Source organism: Protobothrops mucrosquamatus, unplaced genomic scaffold, assembly GCF_001527695.2.
Source record: "Protobothrops mucrosquamatus isolate PMUCROS unplaced genomic scaffold, P.Mucros_1.0 scaffold_9, whole genome shotgun sequence".
Classification (NCBI taxonomy): Eukaryota; Metazoa; Chordata; class Lepidosauria; order Squamata; family Viperidae; genus Protobothrops; species Protobothrops mucrosquamatus.
The window spans coordinates 605,309-625,592 of NW_015386085.1; the positions used below are offsets into that span (position 1 = coordinate 605,309).

Genomic DNA, 20,284 nt, shown 5'->3' on the forward strand with positions numbered 1-20,284 from the left:
AGTAGCTGTCTACCAAGCCATGTTCAGGAAGGAACAGTTTAAATCTCTAGAGGCAGGCTGTAGAGGTGAGGAGAGGGAATATCACTTAGAGCAGTGGTTCTCAACCTGTGGGTCGGGACCCCATTTGGGGTCGATCGACCATTTCACGGGGGTCGCCAAGCAAGACTGTCCACCATTTTTTTTGTCCGCCATTTTTTCCCCCTTTTCCGGCGGGTGCCATGGCCCTTGGGCTGGGCCAGCTGGTGGTCGGCCTGCTCCATCTCTGCCACTTGCCAGCTACGCCTCGGCCGGCGCAGGGGGCGGAACCACACATGCGTGGCGCTCCCGGGCAGGGAAAGTCCTCGAGTTACAACCGGTTGGGTAGTCCTCGACTTACGACCAATTTAGTCCTCGACTTACGACTGGTTTAGTCCTCGACTTATGACCGGTTTAGTCCTCGACTTACGACCGGTTTAGTCCTCGACTTACGACCAGTTGGGGTCGCGGCATTAAAAAGGTTGAGAACCACTGACTTAGAGGCATGGGGCCCTTCTAGATCTGATTTGGGACTCCTAAGCAGGTGGCTTCTAATAGATCTCGCCAGACAACAAGAGGGCTTTTATTGTTGTTGCTGCTGCTGCTGCTGGTAGTGTTTGTAATATGATCTCTGTGTTCCAAACAATCAACTTTTTACATAATGTTCTCTTATACTTTTTTTTGGGGGGGGGGGATACAGGAATCATTAAATTTGTGTGCACCTTCAGATGGGCTTAAGGAAAATGCAACCCAAACGAACACTGACTGTAAAGTAAAAGTTAAACAATTTAGAGATTAAGAATCCTGGTATTTCAGGCAAGGCATTGTTTGGAGATCCTATGACATCTCCCTCAGATTCCAGGGGAACTAGGATTAAAGAAATAATGCAGATGTTTCCTCTGTTTGAAACAATTTAGTCATCTTGGGGCCAAAACTGTTTGCCAGAACCAATGCATCACGACCGCTGTGGCCGCTGTATGAACCTGTGCTCTGCATGAAAGGCAGGGGAGAGCCGTCCTTCTAGAGACAGAGCGTGAGAAGAAAGGCGCTGACGCAAAGCCTTGGGCAAAAGGCTAACCCGGTGTGGAGCTAATGCCTCTAACCATGTACAAGGGCCTCCTTTGGTCACTCGTGAGCACGTGCCCTGGCAAGCACCTCAGCTGAGAGAGGAGTGGCAAAGGTGATGGTGGTGGCGTTCTCTCCCCACCATCAGGTCATGCACCTTGTGACAGCTGGGGGGGTGCGCGGTGGGGGGGGGAAGAAGAACTCAGTGCGACTGAGAACCCTCCCTGTTAACTTCATGCTAGAGTCAGAGCAAGCAGGCAAGGTAGTTAGCACAATTAGCACTTTCTTGCCCTCAGGGTGGCAAAATAGTGACACGGGAGCAAAGGATATATGCTTGTAAATCTGTGCTGATAATTGAGGTTTAGAGTGGAGCAGAAATGCTAAGCCAAAAGATACACCGTAGATCACACTGGCAGCATGACTGATGTGTTTTTAATATGCTATTTTATCCCAACAGACCACCCTTTCCCCTATCTTTCCCTTACTCAGCAGTCACCAGATATCCTTTTCCGCAGGAAGTCTGGAAGTATCGGTGCCTGCCGTGAGTGGCTTTCACCTCTGCCAATATCCATATGTATGTGCGTGCAGATGTATTTTGATACTGCGGTAAAGCATTCCACATTGAGTCAACCCACATAAGGTGGCATTGCCGCATGTCATCTAAGAATCCGAGGCAAGGGAGACCCATTAGCCCTATTCCTGTACCCTTATTCCTTGTTCTCTTCTAATCCGTCTTCAACATTTTTGCAACTTCAGCCTCAGCCCTATTCTTTCTACAAAGTCGTTCCTCTGAAACAGATTTTAATTCCTTGCCCTTCAGCCACCTTTTCTGCTGACTTATTCCATATGGTGACTTCTCTTTTCTCTGCTTTGCTTCCTTAGTTTTCACACGGAGTTTGATTCAAGCCTCCTTTGTGGTGTGAAAGTTAGGGGGTTGTTCTTATTTGAAGCTGTGTTGTGTGCCAATCATTTTAGCAACTTGCATTTTCTCATTTACAAGGGTGGAACAGGATCAGGAAGAATTTTGTGATGGCATCAACTTTTTTAAATCCTTTCTGTATAGCTGATAAATAATCCAAACACTATTTTTTTTTCAAAGGAAAATGTTAACAACCTTCCAGCTCATCACAACTTTAGGCTCAATTCATTCATTAGACACACTATGATTCAGCCAGGTGCCTAATACCAAACAGATGTGCAAAGCCTAAGATTCCTCCAGAAACAGCAGGATTTAGGTATGTGCAACTGGCAACAAAAATCAAACCAAATGTTCCTAGACAGATTATGCTATTTCAAAGACCATGGAAGTTACCTAGGGCTCCAGTCACTTCGGAAAAAGAGCATTTTCCTTGCTACTGTACTGAGTGTGAGATCCAAAATGAATTACTTGCTGTATTTCTTCCAAGTAAAATTATTACCTCTTAAATCGTATACACAGTATAAGTATTTTTGTTGTTTTTCCTAATGGTGCCTTTGCCATCGATTATTGCTGCTAAAGGTCCCCAAGACAATGGTACTTCCCCCCCCCCCAAGCTGAAACTACAAATTGCTTCACATATCACTGTCCTTGATGCAGTCCACTCAACTAAGGACACTTTTCAGCCGACGTTTCCCTTAAGTGTTGGAAATTACAGATTTAACCTGCCTGGCACCTGCTCTCCATGCTCAAAAGACCTGTATCAAGTCTTATGGTTAGTAATCCAATCTGCTCACAAGGGACTGGGGTATCAGAGTTGATAGCAAAGTCTACAACTACAAGTATAATCAAACCACAAACTCCCTTTTTGGTTAAGAATAAACCTGATACACCCAGGTCCATATGCTACTTGTATTTGTGGAGCAAAACACAGAACATGAACAACTGCTGATTTTTGGCTTTTAAAAGCCTCAATATGCTTAATCAGGCAACTTCCTCCTCTTCCTCCCCCCCCCCCATGTCCCCATTCCCTTATACTGTAGTTGCGCACAATATTTGTTGGCAGTTTTTCTGGCCCTATGTGAAACTTTGGGAAAAGAGGGAGGGAGGGAGGGAGGGAGGGAGGGAGAGAGAGAGAGAGAGAGATTTCCCTGCAAATGCCTGTGATGGTAAAATGTCTATAGCCCAATATAATTTTCCAGGGGTCTTTCAGCTAAAGCATGGGGGTGAGGGGAATGAGAATCACAGTCACTCCAGGAGGCAGGAAGGGGCTCCTTTCAAAATAAGGATTCAAATGCCTTTAAGAGTAATGCGATGTTTCTTCCTGGAACACTGTACATAAAATGAAATGTCTACATTGGCTTTTGAAAAAACAACAATTTTGTTATCTGGTGAATTAAATCTTTTTTTCAAAAATAATCACAGATTAATGAGGAGATGGGTAGAACATAGATGAGCCCCTCCAATAAAGAGAGTGATCCTTCCTCCCCAAATGCAGCCACATGCAGGTAAAAATAACCTAGAAATGATATGAATCAATGGTACTGGGGTGTTTCCCCATCACTTCCTCTCCAGCTCACCTTTTCAAAATCGGATAAATTTGATTAATCAGATGCCACACTGATCGGCATAAATTAGTGCGCCAATCAATGTGAGAACTGAAGGCCTCCCTATAGTACTATAAACTCTTTGTTATCCAACAACCACAGGATGGCAGTCAAATTGTAATTCAGAAGCAAATTCATAGTGATCCTCCCCTAGTCCTAGCAGCCATCTTTTCTCCAAGAATGTGATTTATAAGAGCAACACAGAAGAAATGAGGCAGCTGAGCCCAGGGTGTTCTCCTTTTACACAGCACTGGGGAATCTGAAAATGAGACATGAATGGCCAGATTGTAATGTGGCAATATTGTCACCTCCAGACTTTTTCATCTTAAGTCTGGTATGAAATACGAATGACTATCATCCAACTCTGCTTGATTGGAATGAGCCTTTCTGAAGGAGAATATATGAATAACCACAAAGATGCCATTACCTACATTGGGCTGCTAAATCTGATCATCACAGCCTTTGTGTTCAAAGCATAAGATATTCGGATTAGCTTCAGGTTTCTATACAAAAATGCAAATAATCTGAAGAAATCAAGCTGTGGTTCTTCCTTCTGAAATCCTTGCACTTGATTTACTGCAGAGAATATTCTGCACAGGCTTTCATATTTATTGGAACTAAATGCAAACAGCAAGTTTTTAAAGTCATAAGTAGCACAAAGCAAGATATGCTTTTAAAGGGGAAAAGGCAACATTAAAAGCTTTTAAGAAGTGGCTTTATTTTTTGTCATCACACACCAGCATAGAATAATTGAACCTCATATTCTTCACAGATATGAAATATTTCATGTCAACAATTCTTTACATATTTAGCTAATGGAAACTTAATTTAAATGGGCTCTCACTATATGCCAATACGGATGTTAATTTATATTGGCATATAGACTAGACCTATACGTCTAGTCTATCAGATTTTCTGTAGAGGATCAATCTTAGTATATACAGTATACTAAGGTAGAGAGTGTAAATGTAAATGAAAGAAATTGATAAGACAGGACTATTCAGCTTTAACCTATTAAGCTAGGCCTAACCCACTAGCTATGTACTGTGATATGGCAGATCTTTTACTAAGTCCTCTCACTGTAGCTCAAGCCTCAAGCAGTCTTCAAAAATAGCCTTTAATGAGCTGCTTTTAATTCAGTGGAGCACAAGAAGCTTTTGTGAAACAATAGACACGTGAGTTTCTAAGTCTTTTCTCTCAGGCACAATACAATCAAGAATAAAAAAAGAAGGAAAGGGGGCCACACAGCAGAATGCCTTAGGGATTACAGGTTAGGTTTAGAATAACTGAAAGGAATCCAGCTCATATCTAACTTTTCTTTCAATTGCAACTTTCAATTGCAACAGCATCAGAGATACACATCCAGCTTACCTTACACCGCACGCAATCTTTTTCACTAATTCAGATTACCTGATGTGTCCAGATGCAGAAATATATCAGTAATCAAGAAATGCTGATCTGCATTGTTAATTTGTTTAGAGCAAGGCTTTTCAACCAGTGGTGCGGGTACCACCTGTGGTACATTGGCACCTGGCAGGTGGTATGCGACCATCCTAGAAAAGTGGTAGCGGGGGAGGGGAATGAGCTGAACGGTGGCAGCACCGCACAAGCCTGAGTGAGAGATGGCTGGAGCTGCAGGGCTGTCGGGGCTCAGTGGAAGCGCCAGGATCAGCGCCAGGCTCCAGCTGGAGCTCAGCACTGATCCTGGTGCTTCTGCTGAGCCCTGAAGAAGCACCAATCAGCTGGAAAGCAGCACTGATCCTGGCACTTCTGCTGAGCCCTGAAGAAGCGCTGATCAGCTGGAATGTTGCAGCATCTCCAGGGTCTTGTGATTTACATTCAGATGGCAACTGATTCATATTTATGACGGTCACAGTGTCCCAGGGTCATGTGAAGTGACCAAAACCTGCTGCAACCACCCAGCAGACGGGGGGAAATAAAAACCAAACACCCCCCACCCGACCCCTGCTGCCAATCTTCAACAGAAATGCTCACAACAATGAAAACCTCAGACAGGAGGAAGAGTGCCATTGTAACTTCGAACAGTCACTAAGCGAACTGTTGTAAGTCGAGGACTAACCTGTACTTCATCACTTTTTTCCTTTTTTTTTTTTTTTGGTCATCAAGTTTTTGACACCTTGCTAGGCAACTGGTGGTACTCGGATGTTGCCATATCCTAAAATGGTACAATGGGTGAAAAGGTTGAAAAGCCCTGGTTTAGAGACACCACAAGAGTGTGGAAAACAATATGGCTGGATGTTTTTCTTTCCCTGTTATGCCCTCTGAGCCCCCACATGCTTCCAATTGTCCTCAACTCTAAATCAAATTCATGCTTCTCTTGGTGTTAAAGTGTTCTCTTGTCATTTCATTTTTAAAAGCTGCATTAGTTTCAGTGAGCGTAGAAACCCTTCCAGTTATAGTATCAGAAGTAAAGGCAGAGGGAAGGGAGAAAAAAGCTGGTTATGATCCCCCAGAACTTTTACCTTATTTATTTTTATTGCTGGTTTTGTTGTCAAGAATTTGTAAGGGCATGAAAGAGAAAAAGTGATTGTGTTTCTTTGGAAGGGATGATAGCTTGAGAGACACTTTTCTGCACGCACGCGCGCGCGCTTGTGTGTATATCTGCCTTCTTGGACTCTTAGATTTAGGGCAGGATTATATTACCCTATGGACATTAAGAGGATTAGGAGTTCAGGACTTTTTGAAGGCAAAAAGAAGGAAAAGCTGTGAGATTATCTTTTGACAGAGAGAGAGGGAGAGGGAGAGAGACTTTCAAATAAGAAGCAGAAAAATTTCAGGCGCACACCATCATTCAGTACAAAAGACAATGAAACACTAAGCTCAACTTCAAGATTAATTACTATATTACATTAGCCTTCCCAACTTATTACCCTCAAGAGGTGATAGATTACATCTCCCAAAGTTTTCAACCAACATTATCAGTGAGAATGCCAGAAAACCTTCCTTTCAATACATTATTGGGGAAGTTCTGGCTGCTGATTATATTTGCATCAACTCAGCAATTCATGCAACTAATTTACTTACATGAACAGAAACATAGTTCAATTTATATGCTTATGGCAGCCTTCCCAATCTAGTCACCTCCATAAACATTGGACTGCAATTTCTGCCCTTGTGGTGTGTTCACTGACCATGTTATTATATCTGGGAAGGAAGTTGACTAATTTCAATCTATCAGTTGATTAGAGCTGATCAGCAAACTTGCACTCATGTTATACAGTTTTGTTGTTGTTAGTTGTGAAGTCGTGTCCAACCCATCGCGACCCCATGGACAACATTCCTCCAGGCCTTCCTGTCCTCTATCATCTTCTGGAGTCCATTTAAGCTCATTCCTGCTGCTTCAGTGATTCCATCCAGCCACCTCATTCTCTGTCGTTCCCTTCTTCGATTGCCCTCAATCTTTCCCAGCATTAGGCTCTTCTCCAGTGAGTCCTTCCTTCTCATTAGGTGGCCAAAGTACTTGAGTTTTAACTTCAGGATCTGGCCTTCTAAAGAGCAGTCAGGGTTGATCTCCTCTAGGACTGACCAGTTTGATCGCCTTGCAGTCCAGGGGACTCGCAGGAGTCTTCTCCAGCACCATAGTTCGAAGGCCTCAATTCTTTTGCGCTCAGCCTTTCTTATGGTCCAACTTTCACAGCCATGCATTGCAAGTGGGAAAACCATAGCCTTGACTATACATACTTTGTTATACAGTTTAGCAGATACTAAATTGAGAATAACATACAAATCATTAAAACAAATCCCCAACTTGGGTTTTCTTTTGCTAACCTAGAACTTGGACATCCTGACCAGTCCTGACCAGTGCTGAGGAATGTGACTAAAGTTGTATTTAGATCTGCATGTGTAAAGAATTTGATCTGCACCCAATTTAAATAGCTGGATTTTATTTCCACTTCTATTCTTACTGGGCTAAAGGAGAGATAATGGGAAGAGGAATGCAGCTCTCATTATTTAATGTCCACCTTATTTACATGTATAAACAATATTAAATTCCAATTTTAACATAAAAAGATAAAATTAAATTATCTTTTCTCATCCCTACATTCCTTTGCTCCAGATACTTTCCCCTGATTTTTACTTTGCAGGACCATTTTAGGGAATTTGGGGTTTCAGTTCCACAGAAGATTTGGTGCACCCATACACATAGCCTTAAATTAATACAGCAGAGGGATTCCTACAAAATAGAATAGCCTTAGAACCTAAGCACAAAAAAAAAGTTAAAGATTTGTCTAGAAGAAAGACATGGAATATAAAAGACACCATGCAGTAAAATCCTGCTTGGGAGAATGAGCCCACTGGCCCGAGCTACCTGTTTTATCCTCAAGCCCTCATCAGCCGGAGATCTCATGGGTTAAATGATAGGAGCCAATTTGCTTTTGCACCCTTGGTTTCCTAGAGCTTGCTTCATCCTGCTACTCTGCTTCCCAGTTTTTCTGGCATTTGATACAGATGTAGATGCTGAGACCCTTAAACTAAGAAAACAAAATGTGATATAATTTACTTGGACTTCAGTAAGGCATTTGATAAAGTAGACCTCAACCTACTATTTGATAAGATAGAAAAATGTGGGATAGGCAGCATCACCACTAGATGGATTCATAACTGGCTGACTCAGCGTGTAGTCCTTAATGAAACTGCATCTACATGGAGGGAAGCATACAGGGGATATCCCAAGGCTCTGTCTTAGGCCCAGTATTCTTCAATATCTTCATCAATGATTTAGACAAGGGGATAAAAGGGGAACTCATCAAATCTGCAGATGACAGCAAGTTGGCAGGAATAGCCAACACTCCAGAAGATAGGCTTTAGATACAGAAGACCTTGATAGACTTGAATACTGGGCCCTATCTAACAAAATGAAATTCAATGGTGAGAAAAGTAAAGTTCTACATTTAGGCAAGAAAAACCAAATGCACAGCTGTAGAATAGGTGGTATCTGGCTCAACAGTAGTAACTGTGAGAGGGATCTTGGAATCCTAATGGACAATCACTTAAACATGAGCTAGGAATGGGTGGCAGCAGTCAAAAAGCCAATGCAATCCTAGGTTGCATTTACAGAGGGACAGAATTCAAAAATGGCTCATTCCTTTTCATATTCATATCATACCAAATGATCAACAATATCACAGTTTATAAATGTTTTAGTGATAAGATACCATCTTTAACACAACATAGTCCCAGTGCTGCTATATAGCCCTTTCCTTCCATCCACCTCCCCCTCACAGGTCCATGTGACAGATTCCTTTTTATGTAGTCTGACCTTTGTGGAAAGTCAAGCAAATTAATTTGGAATTAACTAAGTCCCTTATATAGATGATCCTGCATCCATCCTCTTTGCTTGTCCCTCTGCACCTATCTGCCATTCTATACGTGAAAACAATGGTATTTCCAATTGTTTTTCTATAATGATATTTCTTACTTTGATCCAGTATGAAAAAAGTGTTGGATCAGAGCTGCATAAGTGATGACCTCCAAACTAAATGCAGCCCTCCTGCCATATACTGTGAGCCAACCAGGCACTGAGCTCCCCAGTTCTGTATTCCAAAGCAAGCAGCAAAAACAACTAGAGTGTTGTTAATGCTGCAGGCAACCTTTTCTTGTTCCTATCATGCATTACCAAATCAAGAAGCAGTGCAATGCGTGCAGCTTATATGGAAGGAGGAAGAGGTTGGGGCTGGGGAATCTCAGTTCAAAGCCACACCATCTATCAAACCCCCCTCTCCCAGTCTTCCAGCCCATCACAGTGCTGCTGTGATGATAAGGAGGATAAGCAGCATACAAGAGGAATCAAGAAGCTATTCACAACCGTTTTAAGTGTTAAAAAACACTTATCATTCAATTGCCTATCAACATCGCTATTATGTGCAGTTCTGTCTATTCTTTACTCCAATACATTTCAAAGCACGCAAGGACAAGTCTTGCTTCCCCTCTTGGACCATGGAATTGACATCGAGACTCAGAGTGAACTAATTTAACCTAAGCTTCTGGAAATATGAAAGGAGCTTCTGGCCTTGAAAATGTCACTGCGTTCTTTGTACATCACACAGTTCTCACATCACACAGCGCTTTCTAAATCCCAGAATGTTAATATGCACATAAAGGTTTGAGTCTGGGGGGGAAAAAAACCATGTATGTGCATGTGTTGATCTACATTTCCCTCCCTGCAGATTAAACTCTGACAGGTGCTTTGCATGTCCAAAGACAGTGCAAGTGGCTACAGGAAATGGATGGCATGTGAGGATTCTTGGACTGCCCTTCTCTGCCTTGTACTCTAGGTCCAAGTAGTGACCGTAGTTGATATGGGCCGTGGAATTCTGTCAGAAAGTTGACACTGCCGAATGTTCTTTCTCTGCTAGTCCCCTTCTCTCAACCATCTTTGGCACCCTAAAGCCTGTCTCCATTTCTGACAGATTGTCCCAGTGCTGGCTGGGTGATGCTGTCAATTGCTCTGTGCCTGGGAGACTAATGCACTACCCTGCCGCTTCTTTGTCAAATTCTTGCAAGAAAGAATTTATATTCTTGCAAGAAAGGTAAGAAACATGATGGAGATGGGGCATCACTGGAGGTTTTTAGGAGGGCTACCTCACTTCTTGACAGGTGTTGGACACGGTAATCCCTTTTAACTCTTTCCCCCTCTTCTGCCCTCAAATCCAGTACTACTTTTCTGGGGGGGGGGAGGATACATCTGTCCCCAACTGCTATATACTCTCATTTATCTTGTTTCCTCTCCTCTTCCTAAAACCTTATTCACATCCCCTTGCCTTGGGTGCAGTTTCAACCCTGACAGCAGCCAGAGAATTAAAAATATGCTAGCCTTCAAATTCTTCCTGCTTCCCCCCCCCCCCCAGTCTCTTTTCTCTCTCTCAGTAAAAACTGCAAGTAAGGATGGTGAACTGCTTGATTTTCTGGGAAAAAATATCTTTCTTCTCAAATTCTCTCACAAGTCATTTAGCCTGACTCTCTATCTTCTTCTTTCTTAGATTCCTGGACATGTGAGCCTTAGCTGACCTGTTGATAGTACCATTAACTTTGGATCCCATCCACCTTACCAAAGGATCTGACAGTCTTCTTCATCTTCTCATCTTCCCCTGTACTCTCTAGCATCAAATCGAGCTGTAGCAAAATTGGCAAATTTATTTGGCAAAGCCTAATTATTTCAGCCTGAGCCATGGAGTTTCTGCAGGAAAACCAATTTTGAAATACTAAGGATGCAGCATCACTTTCTAACCGGAATTTGTACACACCTGGCACTTGCCCAAGGGAAAATTTCCTGCACAATCTATGGAATATAAAACCTGCATTGGCATAAAATGAATGTTTGAGGCAACTTTCACACTTTAGCCTTCATTATTCATAGAGAATCCAACTTTCTGAGTTTATTTGCTAATTTATTTATTCATTAGATAGATTTATGTTGAGTCTTTCCAACACACTTAGAAAATTCAAGGTAATTTAAATAATTTAACATTGGTAACATCTAGCAACAATTAAATGCTGAAAGCATCTAACGCGATGGAACCAGAGATTATAAAATACATAAAAGTAATTTTAAAAACTAGCGTAATGTCAATGGCCTATTATAATTTTATCAAGACATAAGGCAAACCGATTGAGACAATATATGTGGAGTGAGAGTGACAATGCCAGTTTTGTCACAGCAACACTCTTCCCACAAGCTCTGCTTTAACCCTTTTGCACAGTGCAAGGAATGATCCAAAAGGGACACGCTCACAGGTTTGGCTGAACATACTTAGAAATCCTTCCTGCTGTTCATAATCCCTATCATGCAAGCTTCCCAAACATGAATGCATGGCAGGTGGAGGGAGGACAGGAAGCAATCCTAGTTGTATTCAACCAAATACAGAAAGATTCCACCTTTCTCTGGGCAAGGCCATCAAGTGTGGAATCACAGGGATGCACGTGAGGACATGACCCACCACTGGTATCCCTGCCTTTCCCTGCCACACTTCTCGATACAAATCATGATACACTTCAGGTGATACAAAAGTCTTTTCAAAAATAGCCTCACATCTCAATTTGTTGTGAATGTCATATTTGCCAAATTCAAATTCAGGGAATTTATTGCTTTCTTTTTTTTCTTTCTGAACACAATTTAACTGTTCTCCATATGCTTGACCACTGCAGATACATGAAATATCTCTCTCTGAATCCTGCTGGAAAGTTGGTTCAGGTTCAGCAAAAACCATTTGGGCATTGCTAAGTATAAGGAAGCCATAGCAAGGCAGAGAGGCTTAGGTTCCATGGGATTAAAGGAATCTGTTCCGCCCCTCCCCCCTCCAAACTTCCCGGGTTCTCAAAGATCCCCCAACCGAAGGATCACAATAAATCAAAGCAACACAAGAAACTGGAACATCAATGGACCATAGAGAGAGAAAGGCAGTCTTGAGGAACATGAACTGAACAAGGAGTTCAAATGTTCACAACTGCTATCTGGGCTCTTTTGGATGGGGGCTAACACCTCGACTGGAAGATAATAACCTTCTGTGGCTTCCTTTGTTGTACTGGCTGCAAGAACAGTTTTGGGCAGGCCTAGCACTTTTCAGAAATGGGAAAGTGTAGCCTGTCTCTCTTGGAGAAATAGGGGAAACCCTGGCACCATTTCCTTCAGACAACTGACAAAAGACCACCCTCTTACCTGAAAACAACAGTTTAAATGAGGTTCTTTGTCATTTCCCTGACAATAGCAGAGAAGAGACACACATGGGGGAATAGATAAGCACCTGTCTCTCCCTGGGGCAGCTGCTGCTTTAGTGAGGGTTTCATAGAAGGTCCCCTTTGACCTAAGATAGCTCACTCTTTTGCTCTGTTCAGCAGCACAACACTGAGGATTAATTTAGAAGTGTCTCCAAAGAAAAATTATAAATCAGTGGCGGCTCCCTATCCCCCCCCCTGCCCTGCAGTTACAGCTTTATTACACACAGCTGTGCTCTGCACTGATGTCCCTCTGGCACACCTTCCCAGGGCACAAAAGAAGGGACTTCCCTCCCTCCTTCCCTCCCTTGCCCCGAATCCCCATTGAGCACAGACCAGGCATTCAGAGGTGGGAAGATCAGGGAGGGTCAATGCAGCTGTATTTACAGGCAGGCCAAGTATGGACTCAGAGCACCCCATGCATCGCTGCCAGCCAGCACTGCGGCTACAGTTCCCTTATCCCTGACAAACCAGATTGCTTCTTATTATTTATGGTTGGGTTTTATTCTCTGGGACATCATGATCCTCTCTCAGGATTTGTGCCCTTTTATTTTCCAGGCTTCAATAATTCCTCAAGTGCAGTTTCATGTGGTTTTGTGATTGTTAACCCAGCATGTGCATGAGGCTCAGGCCATTAATGCTCAATGAATCTTATGTAGCAAAACATAGTCTGCAAGACCATTTTCTCCTTCATTGGCAGTCAGAAAGCACACTGCAAGGTATAAGCTCAACAGAGTGTGTTTTCCCAAAACACACTTGGTATCACACCAAATCTGCACCTCTTCAAGCTCCATTTCAGACTTGACTGATCTCCCAGCATTCTCTGTTTCATTTCTGGGTCTTCTCCGGTCTACTACAAAAGTACAATTTTCCTTGGGATTGCTGTAGCTGGACTTGTGGATGGACTCAACTGGTCCTTCCTTGTCTTCATTCCAATGGATGTTCAAGCAGAGGGAGGGTTCATGGCCCTGATCTCCTCAGAACGTCTCTTCCCTCCCTCAGTCTGGCCACCTAGCAACCAGCAACTACAGTCACACTATTGGGAAGAACGGATGCATATCAGCCTTTTTCCCTTCCCAATTCATAAAAGCTTTCAAAGGCAACAGAAGATGGGCAATCAGATTACCGGAACATTTCAAGATTTGTCCACTACTTCAACATTTTTCAAGATAAAAGAAAAATGACTCGGGAAGAGGACTTCATCTTTTGATGTAAGCTGAATGAAATACCAAAGATGCCTTACAGATCTGAGTTCTTCAATTCCACTATCAAGATAATTTTTTGAAATTTGGAATTGTTTTAAGAAAGGAGGAGAAGTACTTACTTTGTGATTTTTGCCATGCCGGTACATCATCCAGTCTTCTCCATTTGTGCTGACCTCCAGTTTGTATGAGCGAACATAGTATCCATTTTGTGTTTCTCTGGAAATGGCGCCCTGAGTAGCAATGGCTGTCAGCACTGTCAGAAAGCGAAGATCCACCTATTGTGGGAGCAGGGGGCGATGACAGGGGAAGATTAGCAGGGAAAAAAAGGCTTACTCCCATTACCTGAAACATTTGAGGTTCTTTCAGATATAATATTCTTGTGATACTTCAATAGCCATAAAACTGAATGAAAATGCAGACCAAGATGAGAGAGAATTAGTAAACTACTGTCATAAAAATGCAATGAGCCCATCATTCTGTTGTGGGCTGCCTTCCAGTTGAACCCCGTAGTCTCTCAGAGAGATATCAACAATATACACAAGAAGCCTATAGTGCTAAGAGAGTTCCTCAGAACAACCCATGCTGGGCTGCAGTTGCTTCAGGAACATGTGTCTGATAATCAGGTTTGGTGCTCAGCTAATATAAATTAGCATAACAATAACTCAATATTAATAGATCCCTCTGATGCAGCTTCAGCATTTGCCACTGGCCATGTCTGGAGTTCCAATTCTATCTAAATGCTGTCCCAGTATAAGAAGTTAATAGGATCAATTTTCAACTGAGCTCACATTCCTAGATGCAGCAACATGCGAGCCATAGAAGGAAATGTTTTCAGTCTGTGGTTTTGTTACAGCTTCCAAAATTGAACAAGAATAGCACATTTTGGAATTGCCTCCCCCGCTTGTCTCTTTCTTGTTGGATTGGACTGTAAACATTTCTAGGATAAAATCTCACTAGGATTTTCACAGAATGTTTGGCATAACTGTGTCACAGCCTCAGTTGCAAGCAAAAATAATCATAATAATGTGCTGCAGCCTTCGAGTGCAAACATTTTTGAGCATAAGCAGGCTGAATGCTCCTTTAGCAGCATATCATTAGTCTTACAGAGTAGAACCTCCCAACGTTTTGCTATGTCAGTTGCAGATTTCAGTAGTGGGAAAAGAGTTTTTCTGGTTCAGGAAGGATATGCTGAGCTTAGTAAAGGGTTTTAAATTTGATTCTCCTGTTACCGAAGTCAAATAAATCCAGACTTAAACCACAGACTATTTATCAACTGCATTTATCAACTGTAGAGGCCAATTTATATTGGGAAGGGATGCTTTTCACTCATAAGATGAAGTTATGATGTTCACTTCATGCTTGTCAGAGATGTTCAATGGGTCTAATTCATACAAGATCAATATGACAGTCCATTAACTTAGAATTGGGCAGCAAATGAGAACCTCTTTTTCCCCCCTCTAATGGCAAGTGCCATCTAGTACCTCCTACTGCAATCACCAACTTTGCCACCATCTGTTGGTTTGATGTAGGCCTTGTTAAAGCATTTTTTCCCACACACTCTTACTGAAGTTTCCATTTGTTGAACATAGCAATCCCCCAGAAGAATAATATTATTCTAGTTATACTGGCTCAACACACATGAGAAAGTCTCCCTCTTTTAGATCACTGAAGAATCAACAAGGCTATAAGTGGTAACGTGCGTTCTCCTGCTCTCTGCCTCTCCCTCTCTGGCCTCTGGAAAGCCCATTAAAGTTCAGGGGGCACCAGGGTCAAGCCAAGAACTTCTGCAGGAATGTTAACAGCCCCAACAGTTCATGAAGACAGAGAGTCATGCACTCTTTCCCAAACAGCAGTTCAAGCCTCTTTCGCAGCTCTCAGCTTGCGGTAAGAGCAACAAAGACCCTACAAGGCTCATGTTCTAAGGTTGATTTAGCAGCAGGATAATCCATTTGGTTCAAGGATAAAGTACACACATGAGCTATGGGGAGGGGAAAGAACGTAAAGGTCTAGGGGACAGTCCTAGCCATGACATGCTGTGGGTCTAAGCAAATGGACAAATAAAATCCAAACATTTTAGAGAAAAGAATGCCAGCTGAGTACTCCATTTTTTGCAAATTTGACTTAAGAGTCTGGTAACTGGCAGGAAGCCTCATACTATAGCTTCCCAATCTTTCTAAATGATATACAGTAGGTGGCGTTACTGTAGGCTATTGTGTAAGAAACTGAAAATACCTGCAGGAACTCTTTGTTGCTATCCACATTAGGAGTCCACCCATTATCATCACTATTGAGTCGGCTCTGTTGCGGAGTCCACCTGCCATCAGAGTATGTAGACGAAGCTGTGATTTGCTCATTGGAGATCCGGCCAGATTCCATTCCCAATGGACTGTTGCACTGGAAGTCTAGAATAGGTAGAGTATGAAACTGAAGAGAAACTCTTCTACAGAATGGTGGGTTCCACTCCTATATGAATAACTGACACCAACATCCTGTCAAATCAAATTGTTTACGGCTGCTGAAGTAATTTTCAGTTGTGGTGCAACTACTGCAGAGAGAAAACTATAGAATTTTGCATGAAAAGCTGGGAATTTTGCACTTTGCAAGTGAAATAAATATTGTGAAATTCTTCATAGCTGATTATCAAATCATCTCTAATAAAGAGCTTTTCTGCAGCATATATATACTTGTCCATTTTTATTGATTTTGGAATTTGTTTGACCTTGTTTTTGTTCTTATAGTAAAGAAAGAAAATTATATTAAAACATCTGTAGGCAGACTAACTTTGTATTGATTATAGGAGCTTACTTTTAATCATAAGTCCCAAACAAGAAGAAATGGAGGAGGAACAAACAGACAATGTGGACCACTCTTCTCCTTGAGGATATTATAGGTAGGCTGGGGCCTGCTTTCTTTCTTTCTTTCTTTCTTTCTTTCTTTCTTTCTTTCTTTCTTTCTTTCTTTCTTTCTTTCTTTCTCTTTCTCTTTCTCTCTCTCTGTCTCTTTCTTTCTCTCTCTCTCTCTCTCTTTTCTTTCTTTCTTTCTTTCTTTCTTTCTCTCTTTTTCAAAATTAAGGCTGACAATGGAACTAAGAGGCTCTGAAATCTGCTTGGGGCTCATTTCAGCATTTTTCTTCCTCCACTGCAAACTGATTTTCCTGTATCTATGTGGAGGGAGGGCGCTAAGGACAGGAATGAAAGCTGTTGGCCTCCCAGATGCCCATTCTTAACACTTCCAATAGGTTGAATTTCCCACCCTTTCTGGCCAGCAGATGATCTGTCCAAGAAGAGCAGGAGTGAATTTGCTCCTGTTCTGCTTGAACAAGCTAATAGTTGTTGTCCAAACACAGAAAAAAATGCAATTTGACAGGGTTCTGATACAAACAAACACACAGCTGCAATCCATCAGTCAGCTTGTTCAGGCACAGCAGGAATCCTGCCAGACTATGCTCCCACTTGCCTTAGACAAACCAGGCACTGGCCTGTCCAGGGAGAGCAGGAGTGAGTTCTGAGAATGGCCCTCCTTTGAGTGTGCAAGTCCCTCCCAATATTTATTCATGATGTCTGGTGATTGCAACCACAGTTTGAGAGCCTACGCTATTGCGTAGATCTTACAAAAGACAAAGAAACAACAGGTAACACTGTAAGCATTCAAATCCCTGAATTCTAAACATAGCTTCAAGTGCCTTCCTATACAAAACAGTTATAACTAAGTCTAAACTTCTTGTTTTTTAAAAAGAAAATATTGAGATTTTACATTGTGTTTAGAATTTCTACAGCACTTTCAAATACTGGCACGGAAGCTTGGATCTTAGCATCAATATCTCACCTTTTGAGGTGGGGGGACAAAATGTCACAGAAAACCAAACATAAGGGGTGTAATGAAATTCAAATTCCAAATCTCAGCTATCAGTGCCAAAATTGTTGAAATGTTATTTCTCCCCTCTAAATGTAAGGATCAGAAAAGATATCCTAAAATAGACATATTCTAACTACACTATAGGTCTAGAACAGTGCTTGAAAATACTCAGATCAAACAACCTGCCAACTTACTCTCTGGCGCCTCCTGCTGGACCAAATAATAGCGAGCAGAAAACCCATCTTTAGCCACAGCCAAATCTGTGTGGAATGTGAGGGATAAGATGCCCGTAGTTGAGCGGATCTCTGAAAGAGTTTTAGTGCCACAGTACCTGCCAATCAAGGGCCCAACTGCAAAAGAGATGAAAGAAAAACACTGTTTACCATCTCATAGGGATGTTTTCTCTTTGGTTGGAAAAGATGAAGAGATAGACGGTTGACGGAATAAATATGCCAACCAGATAAAATGAAACATTATAAATCTTTTTAAATAACACCCTTAATATGTATTATGCCACAAATTTGCAGAAGCTTCTCTTTATAGACAAGCATTGAAATAAATAAATTTTTGCATTCCGTACAAGTTGCCTAAAATGGCTACCTTCAACATGGGTTCACAAAATTTAATAGGACAGCTTTTAATATTTCAAACTGCATCCTAATAGATGAGTGATTTAAAATAAATAACCAAAGAAGTTACCTGGAAGTAAATCCTACTTATCACAATTTGACATCTGAGAAGAAAAGGCATATGACTACACAATAACATATCTATTGTACATCTGTTCAGTTCCCCACACCCTAACAGATATTCACAGAAAACAAACAGGAATTTATGTACTTGTGAAAAGACTCATTTAGAGCTATTTATATATTTAACACATGCATTGTTTCCCTGACATGTAAAATCGCAAATGATGTGTTAATAGAGAATATTTTTCAGCCCCCTTTCCACAAAAATTGTTATGATATTATATGCAGAACTTTGTTGCAAACAACTACGTGTAGGATTTTTTTAAAAAAAATTATTGTCCCTTTTTCTAATTAGAAGTTCAGGATACTTCAGGAGTTCAAAGATTTCAATTTCTCATCTAATTATATAAATCAGATTACTCTTCTCTAAAGTGATTTCACTGTCACCTAAAATTGCACCAACTCACAAAGGCAGAGATTCAAGTGTAAGAGACAAAGAAGAGATTTAATTTTCCTTCAGAGTTAATTCCTTTCTAAGAACAAAGCAACAATAAATGAGATTGCACAAAACAGTGACAATATTAGCAATTTATGACTGTCACGGAATTCTTCAGTCTCAAAGTGAATTGTTCGCTTGACATTGGCCATCCCGAGAAGTAGACACAGGCAGTATATCCTTTAGTCCTTACCTTGAGGAATACCATCCCAGATGTCCAGCCAATCGTATTTACAATCTCCCTCCCCAACTTGCAGAGGGTCATGCTCTAGGTCAAATGTTAAAAACTGAAGGACAATCTCCATTTTCGGCTTGGCCATGATGGTGAAGGCACAGTCCAAATTGTGTGGATACTTATCAGGGAAGCCTGGGGATTCAATGGTGCCATTTGAACTGGTGAAGTTTCTAGAACAATCTTCAGAACCTACAGAAAGAGACAAGAAGGCCAAGGCCCAGCATTAACCTCATCATCAGCCACTTCCCTTACCGTAGCCAGGCTGTGCTATGTTATTCATCAGCATTCTTTTTAAGCACTTAATTCCCTCATGCAGAAAATTGCTCCCGCCTTGCAAAAATATTAATTATTAATATCACTGTCCCCATTTCATTTTCCATCCAAGTGGCAATTCTCAGGAAACAACAACACCTGCAGACTAGCAGCTTAAGCCTTGGAAAAACAGCACATCTTCCACAATGGCTAAGTTAAGACTGCTTGGGAAAGGAAGGACATGTGTGAAGGGTTCTGGTGAAAAGAGAAACAGAGCTGCCTTTCTCCCTTCATCCACGGTAATCATCGAAACTGAAATGCCAGTTATTTCTATCCTTAAGGAATGCCTTTCTAACTGCCAGCCGTGGGGACAATATTACCATTTATTTAGGGATGACCCCAACACTGGCCCTCATTGTGCCTCAGCAGCTAAGTGCCTTCTATTTTTTGCAGAGCCAAGGTGCCTTAGGGAGAAGGAGGCTGCATTCTCTTTAGGCCATCATTGCATTAAGGCCACTGCTCTGGAGAGAAGAACAGACAATAGACAATTGAATTCTCCAGGCCACGGGTCACTAAGATGAGGGAAATGGGAAGAGAAGGTTACAAGCCCCTCTGGTTCCACAACTATAGCAGAAGATACCTTTCACCACTCTTGCGCCCTTGGCTGGTTTTTCCAAGGAAAAGTTAACACAATTCCCACAACCATTCTAACAATTTGCACAGACTTCTGCTTCTCTTGAAGAAGCAGGACTGGACTTAAACACACAGAAGCCTGTGGAAATCTATTTAAATCAAACATCATGCAAAACAAGTGAGATTTAACTGAACAGCTAATTCAACAGCATCTGGAAACAAATCATCAGATCTGTTAACATCACTGACCAACCATGTTTGAGAGTGTGTTTCGAACATTATACTTATGTATTATATTGGGGGGGGGGAGGAATTAATTTTAAAGGGTTGTACTCTACAGTATAAAACACATACAGAACTTTCAGGAATATGTTAAATTTTTTCCCACTACTGATCAATATCCTCATCACTGAATGATGCTATGATTCTAATAATTACTTTTTTATAATAATTTTATCAGGGTTTACAAAGATAAAAGATAATAAAAACTAAGAAAAATATAAAAAGAGAAGTGCAAAGAGATAGAAAAAAAAAGAAAAAAAAGAAAAATATATAAAACATGACTCCTCCTTCCTCCAGA

At 41.5% G+C, this 20,284-nt stretch overlaps 1 protein-coding gene across 1 annotated transcript in view; it reads right to left on the reverse strand.

The window, feature by feature from the left end:
- Window positions 1–20,284, reverse strand: part of NRP2 (neuropilin 2) — a 159,256-nt gene that overhangs the window by 93,767 nt on the left and 45,205 nt on the right. Inside the window, exons 6-9 of the mRNA XM_029284702.1 lie at window positions 18,778–19,008; window positions 17,591–17,746; window positions 15,774–15,943; window positions 13,661–13,816 (exon numbers count right to left, since the gene is read on the reverse strand). Coding sequence (XP_029140535.1) covers window positions 13,661–13,816; window positions 15,774–15,943; window positions 17,591–17,746; window positions 18,778–19,008 — 713 coding nt within the window. The remainder of the gene's footprint in view (window positions 1–13,660; window positions 13,817–15,773; window positions 15,944–17,590; window positions 17,747–18,777; window positions 19,009–20,284) is intronic.